Below are 19,815 nucleotides of genomic sequence, written 5' to 3'. Positions count from 1 at the left end.
AATATACAAAAAGTATTGAAGACGCTGCTGACATGAAAACCAGTCAAACATTGAGTAGTAGAGTTTTATCAGTTAGGAATTTTGGTCGTTTTTGACTACAGCGGTCATGCCTCTGACTTGTGTGTCATTTTTTGTCAAACCTCTTTGAATTTTTCTCAGAGCGGATGTAAATCTAGTCATATATTTAAGGTATTGCGTCATGTTTGGACACTACGGCATGTGATATGAGATGTGGAGAGGTGAAGATGTCCTGATCACACTGAACAACACAGCACGAACCCAAAAATACAGCATAAACACAGACACAACTCAATCAACAGCTGAAATATAGATATGGTGAGACACAGGGATCCAGAATTATATAAAAAACTTTCCGAAACAAGTTGGAGTGCTGGGGGAGTGTATCAAGTACAGAAATACTATGTCATACGTCCAACTCGATTTTTAACAAGTTGACCATGTTAAGCATGAGAAGCGAGCACGTTTAACAGTGTAAAGAAGTCAGAATGCATGACATAGCATGATACCCCATCTTTAAAAGGACACAATTACACATCATACGACTGGGCCAACAGAACCTTCACACCTGTGATGATGCAAGCTAATGCTAACCCACCACAGAACTGCTGGCGTGTGTTTGTTTGTGTAAAATGCATAGATGCCTGGTTCTGTGACTGAAAGTCAACGTTGCCCAAAAAAGCATCGCCTCTCAAACAATAACACCGTGAGGAGAGAGAGAGAGAGAGAGCAGGATGGGGTGGGGGATGGGAGGAAATGGGCTGTGCTGCTGGAGTCTGAATGTTACTATGGTGACAAGATGAGGGAGGAGACACACACACACACACACAGTCTGAAACAGTGTGTCACGGGGAGGTGAATACACTTACAGAATCCATTCAGAAAGAAAAGTTATGAGGGCATTTTCTGTCCTATTGTGAGCTTTATCTGACTGAAAGGACTGTTGGACAGTGATTGGACACTCAATGTAGTCCTGCCCTCAGACCCAGACATACGTCATTCAGAGAAGAGATGTGATTTACACATTTTCCAGTCTTGTTCCAGGCTAAAACACAGGTTTGAGACGTCTGCACTGAAAACACATCATAAAATACATCAGTGTAAGTGTTTTGTTCTCAGATAATGCAGACGAACTGCAGACATCTAATCTGAGGTGTGTCTGTCAAAGCAGCACTCACACGGGCATCTCCTCCTTCAGTATCATCATGACAGCCATACTTTATCTCACAATATACTTCTGGACTGGACTGTATGAAGGATCACTGTGGGATCCACTTGATTGTGTTCTGTTAAAGCCTCTTTTACACAGACTCCATTACTGCAGTTTACAGCTCCATCACACCCTTTTCTGTTTCTCTGTCAGTTTAATGGAAAAGTTATGGCTATTCTTGCTTGGAAAGGCGATTTCATTTAGATGAAAAATCAATGAAAGGAAAACCCAGGCAGACTTTTTGTTGTTTGTGTAAATGTAGTATGTGAGTTAGTTTAGTGTAACAGAATGAATGTTTCAGTAGGGATGTAACGATTCACTCAGCTCACAATGCGATGCGATTCACAATACTGATCTCACGATACCATTCATTCACGCTTTGCTTTTACAAAATGAGTTGCGACAAATTAGAAACGAACAACTGCCCTTTTACTATTTCTCAAATGCTACACACGTCTCTGTCAAACAAAAATATATTGTATGTCAAATAACAAAACTAAATTGCAATTTTAAAACAAAATCAAAATCAAATAAAAAATGAATAATACAAGTCTGATTTTTTTACATTTAAAACATATCAGATATCCACGTTTTCCAAGTTTGCAGTAAACACAGCGGCCCCTGCTGTTCAAAACAGGTATTGCGATTCAAATAACATCTCAACCGGCTTGAATGGTAACACAGTATAATCGATTTTCAACCGGCTCACAGTGAATCATTACATTCAAGAAGTAAAAAGAAGAGTGTGTTAAAGGTTTTATGCTTAGGGTAAGTGATGGTTACAGTATCATGATGTCTGTGGAAAGACCAATAAAACAAGGAATCCCAGCGTGTGTGTTTGTGTGCGCGTGTGCGTGTGCGTGTGTGTGTGTGTGTGTGTGTGTGCGTGCGTGCGTGCGTGTGTGTGGAGACAAAGAGCTCAGTGGTGCTCGTGTGAATCTTCTGGATGTGAAGTGCTGATGTGTGTCAGAGACAGATGATTCACAACACTACAGTGAAACATAAGCCAATCATTTCTTGAGAAACAATGTATGCTTTGTCATCATTGGCCACAACAAACAGTCCATATAAAATGCAAAAAACCTTGCCTGAGTTTAGTTTCCGGATCTTTCTGCATTGTATCGTGGGTGTAAGAGCATTAAACAGTCAAGCGTCCATTAAAGCCAGATGGAAATCCATTAGTGATGTTTGTGAAAACATGGAGTGTTTAATATATCATCACGCGCTCAGAAATCTTTCATCTGACACTGAGAGGGCTCTTCAGCTCAGAGTTGTGACAGGCTGACATGTCAATGTTGGGCTCTAATAGAGATGCTCACATTCATGAGGAGACGGCTGAATAGAAAACACACGAGGGATGAATGTGTGAATCCTCGGCTTTTGTACGCAGCGGTCACGCTTATTAAGTTATCATGGCAGGGGTCCGTTGAGAACCTCATTAAGTCTGGGAGCCGCCTGTGTCTGATGACATCAGAGCTGATTAAATGATGTCACTGTTTAGGAAGTGAGATCACAGCTATAGGGCATAGAGAGAGAGAGCTGAAAGCAGGGCTGGCCTGAGACAAAAAAAAATACGATCACAAATACTAACACCCTTATACAGTATATGAATCCCAACTCCTATTCCATAAAATCACTACAGCCATATATTAAGTAGTAAAGAGTGAGAGCTGACACATTAAATACTTCTAAAAAATGTCATTTATTAAAACTTTCTCTTCTGATGAAGCTATCTCAGCTATCACTAACCTGGTTCAGAAAGGCAGAACCAGAGAGTATACCACATAATGCAGTCAGATCCAGAATTATTATCCCATAAAGTGCCACGCAAAGCTGCGTTGGTATAACAACACCATATAGGAAATGAATCTTCTAAAAGTGAAATAAAGAACCAAATACGGTCTTTTGGATGTCTCGATTTCATTTCGATATTCATTTTCTTGCAGCCACACTATTGACCCTATAGAGCCTATAATAAATAATGAACAAAACTCACTGTTAATGTTGATGAATGGTGGTTAACAACAATGTTCTCAATTTAAGTAAAGCAACCTATCAGAGCCGCAGAGCAGTTAAAAATCACTCCGCAGGGACGACATGAAAGAACTAGCTGAAAGTGCACAATGTATAAACTAGTGTCAGCGATGTTCTAGTCTGGTAACTAACCACATCCACGCTCATAAATGTTACAAACTTATGTAGTCGCAGAGCAAAAAGTGCAATGGTTTTATTGCGGTGATATCGCCATCAATCACGTGCGTTTTTGAGCTTAGTTTTATCAAGCAGAATCAAGTCCACTCAACTTTATTTAGATAGCGCTTTTTACAATTTTCATTCAATTTTCACAATTTACATGAAACATATCGACTAAAAGCAAAACATTAAAGTTATACATGTAAACACACACACACACACATGTTGGGTTTCCATGTTTTATGGGGACATTCCATAGACGCAATGGTTTTTATACTGTACAAACTGTATATCATATTCCCTACACCTAACAATCACACACAACTGTCTGCTCTTTTAGATTTTCACAAAAGTGAATTCTGTATGATTTATAAGCTTGTTTCCTCATGGGGACCAAAAAATGTCCCCACAAGGACAAGGATTTTGGATCTTGCCATCTTTGTGGGGACATTTTGTCCCCATACCGTAGGGTTTACCCTTCCCACACGCACGCACAGTGTGGTTATCACAGAGAAGCACACATTTAAAATGAAGGAGAGAAAGAGCAGTTTTGAAAGCAGTTCTGCTTACTGCTGGGCAGGCTTTATATTCTCCCTCCCCTATTTCCCAATCATCTCTCTGCGCGCTGGTGTTTCTATGGCCACGACCATCATCAGCCTCAGTCACGAGACCTGATGAAGGTTTAGCTGCTGCATAAAACGTCCGCAAAACAGCCGGTGTCGTGTAATATCTCTGCGCCTCATTTGCTTTTCTTCATGAGGTTTCTGACTATTTTGACGCACATGGCACACTGATGCTGCAGTCTCACAAAGGCCAGGGAATTGTGTGATTGGGCCAGCCGGATGTCCGTTAAAAAAAAGAGCCAATGGGCTGCTGATTAAGTGTCTCATGGGCTGGTCTGTCTGTTTTTTGTTTTTTTGACAAATGCATTGCATCGCCAGAAAAATATACACCCAAATCAATTTACCAGTTTAAAATAGTAGTATATGAGATGTATGGGCCGGGAAAATGCCCGTTATGCCTGATTACCAATCCAGCCCTGGCTGAAGGTGGGACATTTTTATAATGCTAAAATCCTTTCTGAGGGCTTGTGCGGCATCAAAGAATGTTTTGCATGACTGCATGAGTCAGTCATTGGTTGCAATTCCCAACCTCACTACTAGATGCTGCTCAATTTCATACACTTCAACACTTCAATATACTGTGGTTTACATTAAATACGTTTAGTAATAATACAGTTATAATACGGGTTACTACAGTACATACTAGTATCGTACAGTATTTGAAGGCGTTGCGCATGCGGCGACTCGCAGCTACAGCTGTCAGCGTGCTTTGTTTCTTTGTTTCCTTCTTTCTTTTAAAGACTTTTTTCCTCAACACTGTTCGATGTGGAGATTCCTTGAAGAAATTTGAAGAGGAGTAAATGGAGAAAGTGGGGTAATTGTTTTATTGACTTTGATCTGTGTTTGTTTGAATCACCTGGGAAGTTATTCGTCTTTCAAGCAAAATCAAAATTGCTCTGGACCAAATTATTCAACAAAAAAAAATACCGAAGAGAGGGCGAAAAGGAGGTGTTCGTCAGAGACTGAAAAAAGTCCTTTTAAAATTCCTCTTCCTACAATTAGCAAAATTGGCTAATGTCCAGACTTTACGGACAAAGACGGATGAGCTTCAAGCTATGAAATTCCAGCATGAACGTTTGCGTGATGGCGCTCACGGAGACTTGGCTCTCTGAAGGGGTATCAGATTCGAGCCTATGACTGGATGATTTCGGAGTGCCTGTTTGTATGGACCGGGATGGTAGCTGGTAAAGTGCAAGGAGGTGGCATGAAAGACATTGAGTTACTGACTGTGGCATTAAGACCTCAGTATTTGCCCCAGGAGTTTCCCCAGCTGTTTGTCACAGTTGTTTACATGTTTACCGAGCAAACGAGGATAATGCGGTAAGGAAGATTGAACGCGTGGTGCACGAACTGTAATCTGCATCTCCTGACGCAGCCGGTTTTATTCTTGGAGAATTGTACATTGGAGAAATCGTTAGGCCATTTTAATCAGTATGTGACTTGCCCAACAGGTAAGGATAAATGTTTGGATCTGTGCTATGGATTAAAGGTGCTTATAAGTCATTTGGTAAACCACCTTTGGGTACTTCAGATCATAATATGGTATTACTTGTTCCTACATATAAAACTGTTCTAAAACGTGAAAGGGCAGAGTTAAGATGAAAGAGTAGTCTAGGATGCTTTGTTACATTAAGAGGGTATATAGAATGTACAGACTGATCTGTTTTTATGGACTCTAGCTCGGACATTAGCCGCCAGAGGACATGAATTGTGTTATGTGTCTGACGTCACTTGCCCTCGTCTGGGAAACTGCTTTCCATTGGAGATGATACTAACCTTCTTCAATTCGTACACTAGATGATAGACGTACACAGCGTATAGTTTATAGCATGCCATTTGGGACAAAACTGGAATATCGAATGAGAAAAATAGCAGGTGAGGTCTGTGTTTTCCGCTGCAAATTGATTGCATGTAAAGTATGTATTTCGTTTGGAAATGTAACTGGCAGCAGACTGAACGTCGGATGGAGGAGTAAAAACAGGCCTGCCACTGATTTGGACACTTGATTTAAAAAGAAAGAGGACACAGATCAATTATTCATGATAAACACTGCATAAATAAAGAAAACATTAGAAGAAAAATACAAAATCTGAAGGAAGAGTGAAAAGAAGGAAGACAGCTGATCCAGTGAGCTGTGTCCCAGTCTGAGCATGTGTGACGTTACACAATGTGTCTGCTGTCGGAGACGCTTCTTGCCACACACTTTCCTGTATTTCTCCATATACTGTATCTTAATACAGTGAGTGCATTACCCTAAAGAATATGTTCAACATCATGGAATGCATGCAAAATCCTGTAACTTAATCCTTAGTTCATCTCTCATGTCAATGAACATGTCAGTGTGTCTCTGTGTCATAGTTCACAAATAAGATAGCCAGAATGTTCCCAGACATCATAAAAGTTTATATGAAACAAATGACAAAGTCATAATAGATAATCTGAAGAATGATATACAGATTTGGCGAGTACTTCAGTTAGCAATGATTTGAATTGAAATGGTTACCTAACCTAGATTTATTGATCTTGACACACTGATCATGCCATTTATTTTGAATTTCAGAGCCCGTCATAAATCTTACTAACATATTTGCAAAACAAAAGCCATAGGAGGCTTAGCCGTCGTTGTTTTCAACACTATTATTGGGCTGCTAATGCAAGGGCCTCGATGTATTGACGGAGTTACCATCCCTGCTTGGCTTGCTGCGTTCCCCAATCTAATCTCCCTGCGCCGCTTTTTGCAAATAACAAATCAATTGGAACATTTAAAAAAATCAAACCCCATTGTTGTGAACTCACTTAAGATTTGGTTCAAAATTAGAAATGTTTTTAAACTCCCTAAGACCTGCACTATTGCCCCTATAGCCTCCAACCATGCCTTTTCTCCCTCACAGTTTGATAAAACCTTTTCATTATGGGAAGAAAAATAAGATGACATCCTTAGGGGATCCATTGACAAAATATTTGCTTCCTTTGCTCAACTTTTTGGATAAACATTTGGATGACCTTCCTCTCACTGTTTCAGCTATTTACAAGTACAGAAATATGTTCAAAATAATTTCCCTGGTTTTGAAACTCACAAGCCCCCTGAATATTTCTGTTGATGCATGACTTTGATCTTGCCACAAAGGGTCTGGTTTTTAGGTTAGTTTAATGTTTTAGCAACTCCTTCAACACATTTCTTGAAAATGTCTTGGGTAAAAGATCTATAGATATTTCAGAAGACACTTGGACAGAAGCTTTTCAAAGCATTAGCTCTTGCTCCATCAGCTCTAATTTCCAGCTGATTCAATACAAAGTTGTTGATAGATTGCATAGATTGCACTACTCGTTCCAAGCTGCATTCTAAGTATCCCTCTGTTTCTCTTTTGTGCATCAAATGCAAGTCCAATGAGGGTACACTTGCTCATTTATTCTGGTTATTATATGTAAATTCTGGTCTGAAGTGTTTTGTTTTTATTCCAAGGTACTTAAGACTGATTTTCCCCAGGATCCCCTTGTTGTTACATATGGAAAATATTAGATGTGAATTAGCTGGTTACCCTAAGAACTTCTTAAAGATTTAAGAGGCCTTTTTTGAACATCTAAATCAGTGGTCTCCAACAAGGTGAACTTCTTGTCTAGTAAGGTGCTACTATTGATTTTCTTCCTAATAGACTCTATGCACGATCGCTTCCGCGTTTTGTCTCAGTCCGCTTAGTTACAACCGGTGCGCGTAACGTCCATTTGGGAACGATGAAGTTTTCACTCAAGATGCACCTCGGATTACGGTCAACGACGTCAGTCAAATTATCCAAACACTTCATCATACATCAACAAGCAAAAAGCGGAAAGGCTTCGGTCTACCCATTTTAAGATACACCCACAAATATAATAAAAAACTGCATAAACTTTTGCACTTACTTGAGGCATGATCACAGAGGCACTCAACCATGCTCAGCGGCAGTGCTGTCAGTTCGCTGAAATTTGAACTTTTTTTAGTAAACATATTCTTATCACTTGGTAACAAATAACCGCAGCCCTATGAGAGCGGAAGTGGCTTAACTAGCTGAGATGTTAGCGGAAACTATATATATACTTTTTTTACTGTATGTATGTTCATACTTTGATGTATATCTTAATGTACGTGTACATATGCGCTGTATCTAGTTTTGTAATTGTGCCGGCATGGGGATTTGTTTTGTAAAATGTGAAAAATCTTTAAAAAAAATCTTAATCTTAAATATCAAAAACAATGAAACTAATAATAGTACCAGAAAGACAAGATGACATTGCAATGACATTAATTTAACAACTGACCAGCAAATGGAAATTTGGCAAAGCCCCCTGTCTGTAGCTTGAATCACGAGGGTCGTAGATTCTTAAGGACTTCCTCCCTGAAATTGAAGATCAATAGACAGTGACTGACCGTGGTTTGTTGCGGAGGATGGGCATGAATTTCGGCATCAACGCATCTGCAAACGCAAACATGAATGAACACATATCTTATATATTCAAGTGTGGGAAGGTGATTAGCTCGATCTATAGGTCATGAGTCCCAGCAGAACTTATGCTAAAGCTTACATTTACATATGCAGAGATTGAGACATTTATTAGTATTTCATGTTTTTAGGTCTCATGTGGTTTAGGGGCGGGGTTTGTGGGAGGGCTCTGATTTATGTCCCCTCCTCCGTTTTCATCCATTAATGTGTCTCAACAGCACAGCTGCCCCTGTTCAATATTTCAACACACACACGCACACACACACACACACACGTTCAGTCACTGTCATATGCTGATGAAGACACACGCACACACAGCTGACACAAGAGCAGACACAGGCATGGACCTGGAGTAAGGGCTACAGGAATGCAAACACTCATGCACACATGCCTGACATGTAAAGTGTGTGTGTGAAGGAGGACCTAATGTTGCCACAATGGTAAAATTTGAGATTATCTACATTGTGTGAATCAGCGGTCAGCAGTCCCCGTGATTACTTATGATAGTAAATGATGTTTATGTGGAAATGTAAAACTGAAAGGTTCTTGTAATGGTTTGTTTCAGGGGTTGTGTGAGTGTTACAGGATACAACATACAGTTTATACGGTGTAAGAATCATCATGGCTGTGAAAAACCCAACATTTGTGTGTCTAGACAGATGTGTTATTTTGTTTGTAACCCAGTGTGCAGTGAACCCCAAAAGTGATGAACTGTGTGTGTGCGTGCGTGTGTGTGTGACGACACGAGCACATGGGAATTGACAACAATAGAGAATGGGAGGGCAAATAGAGGGGGCAGTAACAGGGGACAGGAGTGTAATTATGGGGTTTGGGGGGGAGGTGATCAGGACACAGCTGTCATGTCTGTCCCGTACGCCATTATTTCCCCCAGCAGTACCTGCATCGTTTACAAATGTCAAATTTATGAGCCATCGTGTGTCATTGACATGTGACACTGTTTGTTTTATACATAACATTTTTGCACGTTTCATAGAAAGTGTTAGGCAAAGATGTTCATATTTTTGACTTTGGTCTGATGTCTAATGTGTGTGTGTGTACGTGAGATCATTTGGATTGACGTTCAATCGGAAAAGATCAGATTGAAGGTTTATCTCTTAAAGGCCAGAGACAGAGCCATCAAAGCCATTAGCCTTCAGCTCAAAGACGAGCACTTTCTCTTCAAGATAATCCAATAATCTTACCCTCCTGCCGCCATGCTTGTGTGTGTGTGTTCTGCATTCATTGGGTCAATTCTCTGGGTTCTTCTTTTGTTTTCCTCAAGTATTCATTCTGAATCATATTCAATCATAGGGACAGATAAATGCACAGGTGGAGATAAAACAGAACAAGTTGTTCAGTGTGGCTTCTCATGTTGTAAATGATGTTGTGTTTTTCAGCGTTCCAGTGGTGTGTGCGTGTTAATGTACGAGAGAGCGGCGGCTGCTGGTGTCATACACAATGTCTCCGGTGCACCGTCAGCCGTTTCTTCATCTGCCGCTCCTCTTTCTCTTTGTGGGACGGATAGTCGCTTACATCCAAATTCCTCCTGACTGTAAGAAGCTCATCGTTCACCCGTCTGTCACCTCACACACACATTGAAGTCAACAATGAACACGATGCTTTTATTTACTCACCTTCTTTCACAGAGGACACATAAATGCATAAAGTCTTTCTTACACATGTTCCATGTACTCACTCTAGTAGTGACAGTGAATGATACGGGCGACTAACCCTAAACCTGACCCTACCATATGGTTTATAGTTCATCACTTAAAATATTAACTCCAGCATGCAAATGACTAACAAAAACTAACAATGAACGATCCTTGTTGATGCCCATACAACTATTCAGGTTAGTTTACTCTGCATTAACTAATGTCAACAGTTACAAACTTTAGATTTTAAAAAAATGTCAAACAGTAAATTCACGTGAAGTAAGATGAATATATGCTGTCGAATAATTGTTCATTGTTAGTTTATGTTAACTAGAACATTAACTCATGTTATAACAATTACAAGTTTAGTTGAATATCTGAATTCACTGTATGTTCCTTTGGATTAAAGGCATAGATGTAAAAATGAAAATGAAATCAAATATAGCCAGTGAGTGAAGTACAATTGTGTTTGTTGTAAACATCATGAGCATCTCTTCAGTGGCACATTTCACTTACAAACACAAGCTGCTTTATTCCTGTAACTCATGACTTATACTGTACAGTAACAGATGCATGACTCTCTCTCTCTCTCTCTCTCTCTCCCGTTGTGCTGCCCTTAGACAAATATAATGACCGTAAGTGCATCATCTTCCTCTAACAGTGTCTCTACATCAATGTGTCTTTAAATGATACATGTATACTCTACAGTGTATGATATTTGAGACATGCTGAACGGCTAAAAAGGCTTCATAACACAGTGAGGATTGCTCTCATGTATTCATGCTAATGAATGTTTGTTGTCCCAGTCAAACAACCTCCAAAGATCACAAGCCAGCCGGTGTCCCACACAGCTTTCTCTCTGGATGATATCAATCTGAACTGTGAAGCCAGCGGAAACCCCAAACCCAAGTGAGTCAGATTTAATTTCGATTCATTTGTTTAGCTGGCCATTATTGCAACACTGTAGACGTTAAAGTGAGTGATTTCAAGTCTAAAGTTTCATGAAAGTTCGAAGAAAACAAAACCCCTGCCAGCTCTGCCAGTGATGTTTTCAGATTCAATGAGCACTGTCATATGTTTATATGAACTCAGGCCTCGACTTGAGGGGGGATAAGAGGGGACGGCATTCCCCATATTAAACAAAAATGACATTACTTCTCTAAAACCACTATCTCGCCTTTCTGTATTATAAATATTTTTGAAACAAAGGGTTTCTGTTGGGTGGAAATGATGTATATTTATTTTTTGTCGCTGGGAGTACACATTAAAATGTATTAATTCATTTCCATCTTTAAATATGACTCGATATCTCAATGTGGCACACCAAAGTCCCGTAAAGCTTTTTTCCATGGAACCTAAAACTGTGCAAAGTGTGTTCTGTCAGCAATGAGGCTCAGGCTGGACTAAGAGAGAGTTAAGGAACCCAGATGCAGAAACGAGTTAAGGAAGTCCAATAAATATAAATCCACTGAAGTACTGTAAGCAATAGTCCACTAAAAGAAAAGGCAAGGATCTTCACAAAAACAATAGTGCCCCCACACAAAATAAACAGAAGAGTGGCAAAAGTGGAGTACAAAACAAAAAACTCAGCATTCTTAGACAAAAAAAAAACTGATAAGCTAACAAAGCTAAAGCTTACAACGAGAAATACTAAAGGTAGAGAAGGTAAAAGCACATTAGATGTTCAATTCAATTCAATTTTATTTATATAGCGCTTTTCACAATGTTCATTGTTCCAAAGCAGCTTTACAGGAGAAAAGAATACAAACTGAAAAACGTAAAAACAGTAAAACACAGCACAGTGCATGGTGTTCATAGAACAAGCACGATTATTCTAGTAAATAATGTCTAATAAATGAGTCTCCCGGTGGTTTATTTAGCATATTATGCATTAAGTGAATGCTTGGCTGAAAAGATGTGTCTTTAATCTAGATTTAAATTTGGAGAGTGTGTCTGACCCTAGAATAGTATCGGGGAGGCTATTTCAGAGTTTAGGTGCTACATACAGTATGAGAAAGCTCCGCCCCCTTTGGTGGATTTAGTTATTCTAGGTGTTATCAAAAGTCTGGAGTTATGAGATCTTAAAGAGCGTGATGGGTTATAATGTGATAGAAGCTCTGTTATGTAGGTAGGGGCTAAACCGTTTAAGGCTTTATAAGTAATTAAAAGAACTTTAAAGTCAATACGATACTTAATGGGTAACCAGTGAAGGGTTGATAACATTGGGGTTATGTGATAGTATTTTCTGGACCTGGTTAGAACTCTGGCAGCTGCATTCTGAACTAACTGTAGTTTGTTTATTGATGCTGCAGGACAACCACTAAGCAGTGCATTACAGTAGTCAAGTCTTGAGGTCACAAATGCATGAATAAGCTTCTCTGCGTCAGCCACACATAAAATATTTCGCAATTTGGCAACATTTCTAAGGTGGAAGAAGGCTGTTTTTGTGACATTTGAGATGTGATTTTTAAATGACAGGTTGCTGTCACGACTCTGCTTTATCTTGTCATGGATTTCTTGGTCTTGTGGCAGAGTCATGGCAAAGCCTTGTGTTTAATGTGAGAAAGCCATGGGGTGTTTATTTTTTGACACTCCATGTGTTTTCTCGTGTCTTGTCATTAGCCCCGCCCCTCTCGTTTCATGTATTGCCTCCCTGCTGTGTCTTATGTTTCCCACCTGCCCTGTGTCATTATCCCTCGTTTGTGTTCCCTACTTAATGTCCTCTTGTTTCATTGTCCTGTGCTCGGTCATTGTATGTGGATGTGTATGAACCGTGTACCCTGTACGTGCGTTTATGTACTTGTGCCTGTTCCCTGCCTTATCCCTGGACTGTGAGTTTTGTGTTTTACCCTGCCGTGTTTTCGTTTAAGACATTTGGTCGTGCACTTTAGCAGTGTTGAAGTCTCGAGACTCGGACTCGGTCTTGAACTCGGTCTCGAGACCCTATTTTAATGGTCTTGGTCTTGTCATGGACTTGTGTGCATTTTGACTCGGTCTCGACTCGTACATGTTCGGAATTGGACTTATGCCCGAGTCCACTCGAGTCCCATCAAAAATATTAAATACATTGAAAAGACATCCCTTTATGGGCCAAAAATGAAAGTTGTTTCTATAGCTTTTCATGGCGTCTCCGATTGTCTAATATTGATGTCCAGTCTGTACAAAGTAAAAACTGCTTGAAATTTTGAGTTTACACATGGAAATAAATTAAGTGAGACTCTTTGAAAAAAACTGAGCTGAATGATTTGAGTGCAGTAAGATAGCAAGCAACCATTGAATCAAGGTTAAAAATGGATGATTTGTCAATGTTCATTGCATTGAATCAGTATCACTTTTGTACCTGCAAAAATCACCATTGTTGTGATCTTTTTTAGCTTTAGTTGAGCTCTTGGCTCTTCTATTTTAATGTTAAATTAGGTTTCCTTCAGCCATAACTGTGTGTTAAAATAAATTAGTTGTAGCAAAGAGATGACTACTACAGAATGGTAATGCGTGCATTTTGAAATTGTTTAGATCACTGTTAATAATTGGGTTTGTTTTATTAATGTGTCAGCTCTGAGGATCTGTAGTTTGATATACTGTGATTTTTTAGGAATTAACATATTCGCAATCTGTTAAACCACTTTAACACACAATGACATCAAGAATCTGCATATGAAACTCAACAATGGTGACAATCAACAAAAGAAAGCTTCATGCTGCAATGCATGCTGGGTGATCTGTTTTTCTGAATTATTTTGACGATTGTCATCATTGTTGAGGGTTGTATGATGAGGGTTGATGTCAGTGAAATATGTTTGTTTATTTTCTCTCAATACTTGTGCATTGACTAGCCAGAGCACTCAGACCAGTCATCAATTGATCAATAATGTTTAAAACTAATACATTTTATTACAGCCTGACAATTTCCATGAGAACAACCCCAACTTTTGTAAAAGCATGTCACAGTGCACAAGTGTTTTTATAACACTATTACATGCCCTGAACAAATTAATTTAACAAAAGTCAAGGATCAAGAGCCCAACTAAAGCAAACACTGATCACAATAATGGTTATTATTGTGGGTACAAAACTCATTTCACAGAGGCTCATTTCATTTATTTCCATGTGAAAACTGAAAGTAGTCTGATAAACTCCAGATTTGAACCAGTTTTTACATTGTACCAAGGTCCCCTGTACATCAATATCAGACGTTCAGAAAACGTAATAATGGGCCAATAAAGGGACGTATTTTTCAACATCGAAAGATGCAGAAAAGACGTCTTTTGGACATATCTTTGGTCAGGGGGAAGTCATAATTGTAATAAAATTACCTTTACAACACTTACTATGTGGCCTTTTTTACCCTCAACTAATAATATTTTTAAACTAATATCAGTCTAAGTAAATAAAACACAGTGCACATGCCATGGTACAGTATATTTAATGCACTGAGAACTCTATGAGCTAGCTGATTGATGTTATGCTAACCTTGTGTAACACAACAGGACACAAACAGTTTTATTGTTTCCACCAAACATTTAACATATTCTTGAAGATTTCTATACTGTAGGTCTCGTCTCAGATCTCTTGTCCTAGGACTCGGACTTGACTCGGACTCGACCCTCTCTGGACTCGGTCTTGACTCGAACTCAACCTACTCTGGACTCGGTCTTGACTCGAACTCGACCTACTCTGGACTCGGACTTGACTCGGACTCAAATGAGCTGGTCTCGACTACAACACTGCACTTTAGTTTAGTTTTTGCTGTTCTTGTTTTACGTTTTTCCCCAATGTGGCAAGTCTTTTGTTTCAAGTTTTGTATCCCAGTTCTGTTCTCGGTTTTGACACCCCCTAGGGGGTATTTTAGTTTGTAATTTGTTTTGTTAACCCCTTCACGGCTGCCTGCATCTGGGTTCTTCCACGCCTTCCTGACAGGTTGCTCTCTAATATAATGCCTAGGTCTTTAACTGTATTTGTTGGAGTAAAAGTGCAGCCTTCAACTTGCAGGCTATAATCCGAAATATTCTGCTCACGTGTCTTTGGTCCAATAAGTAATATTTCTGTTTTATTAGAATTTAAAAGAAGGAAATTACAAGTCATCCAATGTTTTATATCTTCGATGCACTCTGCCAATTTGGATAGTTGGAAGGAATCATCTGGTCTTGATGAGATATATAGCGGAGTATCATCTGCATAACAACGGAAGCTAATTCCATGTTTTCTAATAATGTTTCCAAGGGGCAGCATGTATATGGAGAATAGCAAGGGTCCTAAAACCGATCCTGAGGTAATCCATAATTTACTTGCGTTAGATTTGATGATTCCTAATTTAAATGGACAAATTGATGTCTGTCTGATAAGTAAGATCTGAACCATTGTAGTGCCTGTCCCTGAATACCGGTATAATTGTGTAAGCGATCTAGAAGTATTTTATGGTCTACAGTATCGAACGCAGCACTAAGGTCATGCAGGACTAGGAGTGAGATGTTACCTTTATCTGATGCTATAAGCAGGTCGTTTGTAATTTTAACGAGCGCAGTTTCAGTACTATGATGCGGTCTAAAGCCTGACTGGAATTTTTCGTGTATGTCATTATTTTGTAAGAAAGAGCACAACTGAGTGGACATGACTTTTTCTAGTTTTTTAGACAGGTAAGGGAGATTTGAAATCGGTCTATAGTTTCCTAGTTCATTGGGGTCTAAGTTTGGTTTCTTGATAAGAGGCTTAATGACGGCCAGCTTAAAGGGTCCTGGGACATTGCTTAGATGAATTGACGAGTTGATAATGTTATAAATGGGCTCAATTGCAACGTGTAATAACTCTTTTAATAATTTAGTTGGTATGAGGTCTAATAAGCAAGTTGTAGGTTTAGATGTTGCAATAAGTTTAATTAAATCTTCCTGTTTTATAGGTGAAAAACACTGTAGCCTTTCTGTTGGGGCGATGGTTGGTACTAATTCATAGGACAGACTTGGAGGTTGAGTTTTTACTATTTTGTCTCGTATGTTTTCGATTTTCTCTGTAAAAAAATTCAATTCATTGCTACCAAGGTGTGGCGGAATACCCAGGTCAGGTGAAGTCTGTTTATTTGTTAATTTAGCAACTGTACTAAATAAAAACCTTGGATTGTTTCTGTTAGTTTCTATGAGGTTACGGAGGTGCTCAGCCTTTGCTGCTTTTAGTGCCTTTTTATAACAGTTTGCACTCTCTTTCCATGCAATTTTAAAGACCTCTAATTGGGTTTGTTTCCATTTGCGCTCCAGTTTACGTGTTTCTCTTTTAAGGGCGCGAGTGGTGCTATTGTACCATGGTGCTACGTTTTTCTCATTAATCTTTTATGACTTCATAGGTGCGACAGCTTCTAATGTATTAGAGAAAATAGTGCACGATTTGCTGGTCATGTCTTCGAGCGAAGAGGTAGGCTCCTCCACAGAGCCACTTAAAGGAACAATACTGCATTTTTAGGAGGATCTATTGACAGAAATGCAATATAATATACAAAACTATTTCTTCAGAGGTGTATAAGGACCTTACGTAATGAACCATTATGTTTGTAATACCTTAGAATAAGCTGTTTATATCTAAACAGAGAGCAGCCCTACATACATTGAATTCGCCGCCATGTTTTGTACAGCAGCCCTAAATGGACAAACAACTCTACAACGCGCGTTTCCTCTTCCTCTCCGCTGCGGTATTGTGGTGAAACGGATCGCGGGATGATCCGTAATCCGTACGGATTGTGCTCTCCGGTGCGGAACGCATGTGACCCGAGGATTTACTGAAAGTTTATTCATCATTGAGTAAAAGAGTAAAACGCGCTCTCGCTCGCTCTCCAGTATCTGGACGAGTACAATATTAAAGCGGTTCCAGAAAAACAATTACGCTCAAAACTGCTCCGTCACACAGCTAACATTACAACAACAACATATCTTGGTGTTACTCACGTACTGATCTGAATCAAAGCATCCTCGGGGGTGATTTTTAGACGATCTTTCTCTCCAAAGTCTCTCTCTGCTGTAAAGTCTTTATAATATTAGCACAGGTCCTAGCTCCTGCCTGACTTTTATCCTTCGTTTTAAAATTAAAATCCACAAACCTTTTATTTTATGTAATACATAAGACATTGCTCTTTCTACAGTCTTTCTAATGCCCGCAAAATCTCTTCCCTGCGTCAACATGAGAACGACATCTTTTTGTACTGTGGTGGCCACCGTCGTGTTTGGTGTGAGCGATTCGTTGCAAATCTATAATACAACGCTAGTGGCCGCTGTTAATCAAGAACTGCGCCTTTAAGTACACATGAAGAAAACAAGGCACAGGTGAAAACAATAACAAATAACAAAGGCAGCAAAAAACTGAACAACTACTCAATGGTGGCCTCTAGTGGACAACACCTTCTATAATCCTACCAGAAGAAACCTAAACACAAATCTCAATGGCGGCCTCTAGTGGCCCACACAAGTCCATAATCCTGACAGCTCCCTATCAGTATTTGTTCATTCCAGTTCTCATGTCTCCATATATAAAACACCTGCTCTATATAAGATGTCTATTTAACTCAGTCTTTTCTTTTTTTTTCACCAGCTTTTTTTATAAAGTTGCCAGCCAAGCATTGTGATTATCATCCTTGATCATTTTCACAACACACACACACGCACGGCTTTGGTTGACTATCCCTGTGGGGACAGTCCATAGGCGTAATGTTTTTATACTGTACAAACTGTATATTCTATCCCCTATCCCTAAACCTAAAGATCATAGAACACTTTTTGCATTTTTAGATTTGTAAAAAATATTGTTCTGTACAATTTATTAGCTTTTTTGCCCCTGGGGACCTCAATTTTGGTTTGAAAAAAAACTTGTTAATGACGGGGAAAGAGCTAATATCACTGTATCACCCCCCCCCCAAAAAAAACTGATCACACCATCGCCCGTGTTCTGCTGCTCAGTGGCCAGGACTGTATGTGACTTCATCATTTCTGCTGCACATTATAGCAAATAATCATGAGTAATAATCAAGTCTGCAGTCTGATTGCTGGAAACAATCTCATTGTCTGTGCACATGTAAGCGTCTTCTCAAAGTCTCTGTCTATCTGTCTCTGACTCTTTCACACGGACAGATTTCGATGGGTTAAAGATGGGAGACAGTTCGGTGAGGATCTGCAGGACTCTGGAACCCTGACGGCAAACAGGACAGAGGAGCTCAGCTTCTATCAGGGAACATATCGCTGCCACGCGAAAAATGATCTGGGAACAGCCGTCTCTAACCTGGTGCACCTGATAACAGAGTGTAAGTTCTTTAAAGAAAGGTCAGACAGAGTTGGTTCAGATTTGACCTTCTTTTGGATTTATTAAATCACTTCTACGCTGCAGTTAGACTAACCTTATTACAATTGATTCATTTCAATATTACAGTATCCATAGTATCATCCGAAATATCATGCATACTTTCATTTTGTTACTTACAGTATTATAATGTGTGTATTATTTATATGATATCATATTATTGGAGGTAGCTGGGTGGGTGTTGTGGGGAGTGGGGGGGCTTGTTGGTTGTGGTTCGGGGCGTTTTATTTGTTGGGACTGTGTGGGTCTGGTCTGGTTGGTCTTGTTTTGTGGTCGATGTCGGACAACAGAGGAATAAAGTTAATTATGCCATTACTACTTTTCCCTGGTTGTTCCTCTGTTGTCTGTTGTTGATCGCGGAATGGGACCGGGTTGGACCTGCATGGTTTCGGTGGGTGGGGCTTCCTGGGTCGCGGCTCGTGGGCTCTCCCTGTTCTTCGTGGACGTTGCTCGGTGGCTTTGGTCGGGGTCACTGAGTGCAGCTATGACACGTCAGAGGAGATCTGGCCCTCCCGGCTGAGCCTGGTTTCTCCCGAGGTTTTTTTTTCTCCATTTATTCATCATTGGAGTTTGGGTTCCTCGCCACAGCAGAGCAGTGCAGTGTTGGCTTGCTCACCGGGAGACTGCATTTATTTATTTATTCATTTATTTATTAGATATTATTTATTATAATGATCTTGCTTGGTCTATAAACACCATGCACTGTGCTGTGTTTTACCTTTCTGTGTTTTTCTTATTTGCTCCTGTAAAGCTGCTTTGGAACAATGCACATTGTGAAAAGCGCTATATAAATAAAATTGAATTGAATTGAATTGAATATTATAATGTGTGGGGTATCAACGTGATTTCAATAAACATGGTTAATAATATGTTTATTGTCAGTACTAGAAACTTAAAATTACAATAAACCTGAAGATATTGCAATAAAATAATAGCAATATCAGCAGTCTCCCAGTCAGGGACGGGCACAAACATATTAAGGGGCAGGGGCTCAAGTGGAAAAAAGGGCACTTCTCAAATTTTTTTTTAAACAAAACGTCTTGGTTACAGATGTAACCTCAGTTCCCTGATGGAGGGAACGAGATGTTGTGTCGAGCCGACATATGGGGTTCGCTCTTGAGAACCTATCAACTTCTGACTAGTTTAGAAAAGGCCAATGAAATTGGCGAATGAAATTTGCATGCCAGACTCCGCCCCCGGATATCCGGGTATAAAAGGGAGACGGCGTGCTTCATTCATTCACCTTTGTTCTGAGGAGCCTGAGACCTCTCACGACTGCTGCAACGGGCAGCACGCGTTGTGGCATAAGG

General features: G+C 39.7%; 1 protein-coding gene across 3 annotated transcripts in view; it reads left to right on the top strand.

Annotated features, from left to right (window-relative positions):
• Positions 1–19,815, top strand: part of l1camb (L1 cell adhesion molecule, paralog b) — an 80,915-nt gene that overhangs the window by 9,350 nt on the left and 51,750 nt on the right. For 2 of the 3 annotated variants that reach the window (XM_057363117.1, XM_057363116.1), the window contains exons 2-5: positions 9,920–10,074; positions 10,798–10,812; positions 10,984–11,086; positions 18,280–18,449. In XM_057363117.1, coding sequence (XP_057219100.1) covers positions 9,981–10,074; positions 10,798–10,812; positions 10,984–11,086; positions 18,280–18,449 — 382 coding nt within the window. In that variant the 5' untranslated portion in view covers positions 9,920–9,980. The remainder of the gene's footprint in view (positions 1–9,919; positions 10,075–10,797; positions 10,813–10,983; positions 11,087–18,279; positions 18,450–19,815) is intronic. The other variant, XM_057363118.1, reaches the window with a different exon arrangement.

Source organism: Triplophysa rosa, linkage group LG21 (genome assembly GCF_024868665.1).
Source record: "Triplophysa rosa linkage group LG21, Trosa_1v2, whole genome shotgun sequence".
Taxonomy (NCBI): Eukaryota; Metazoa; Chordata; class Actinopteri; order Cypriniformes; family Nemacheilidae; genus Triplophysa; species Triplophysa rosa.
This window is presented reverse-complemented; position numbering and strand designations above follow the sequence as displayed.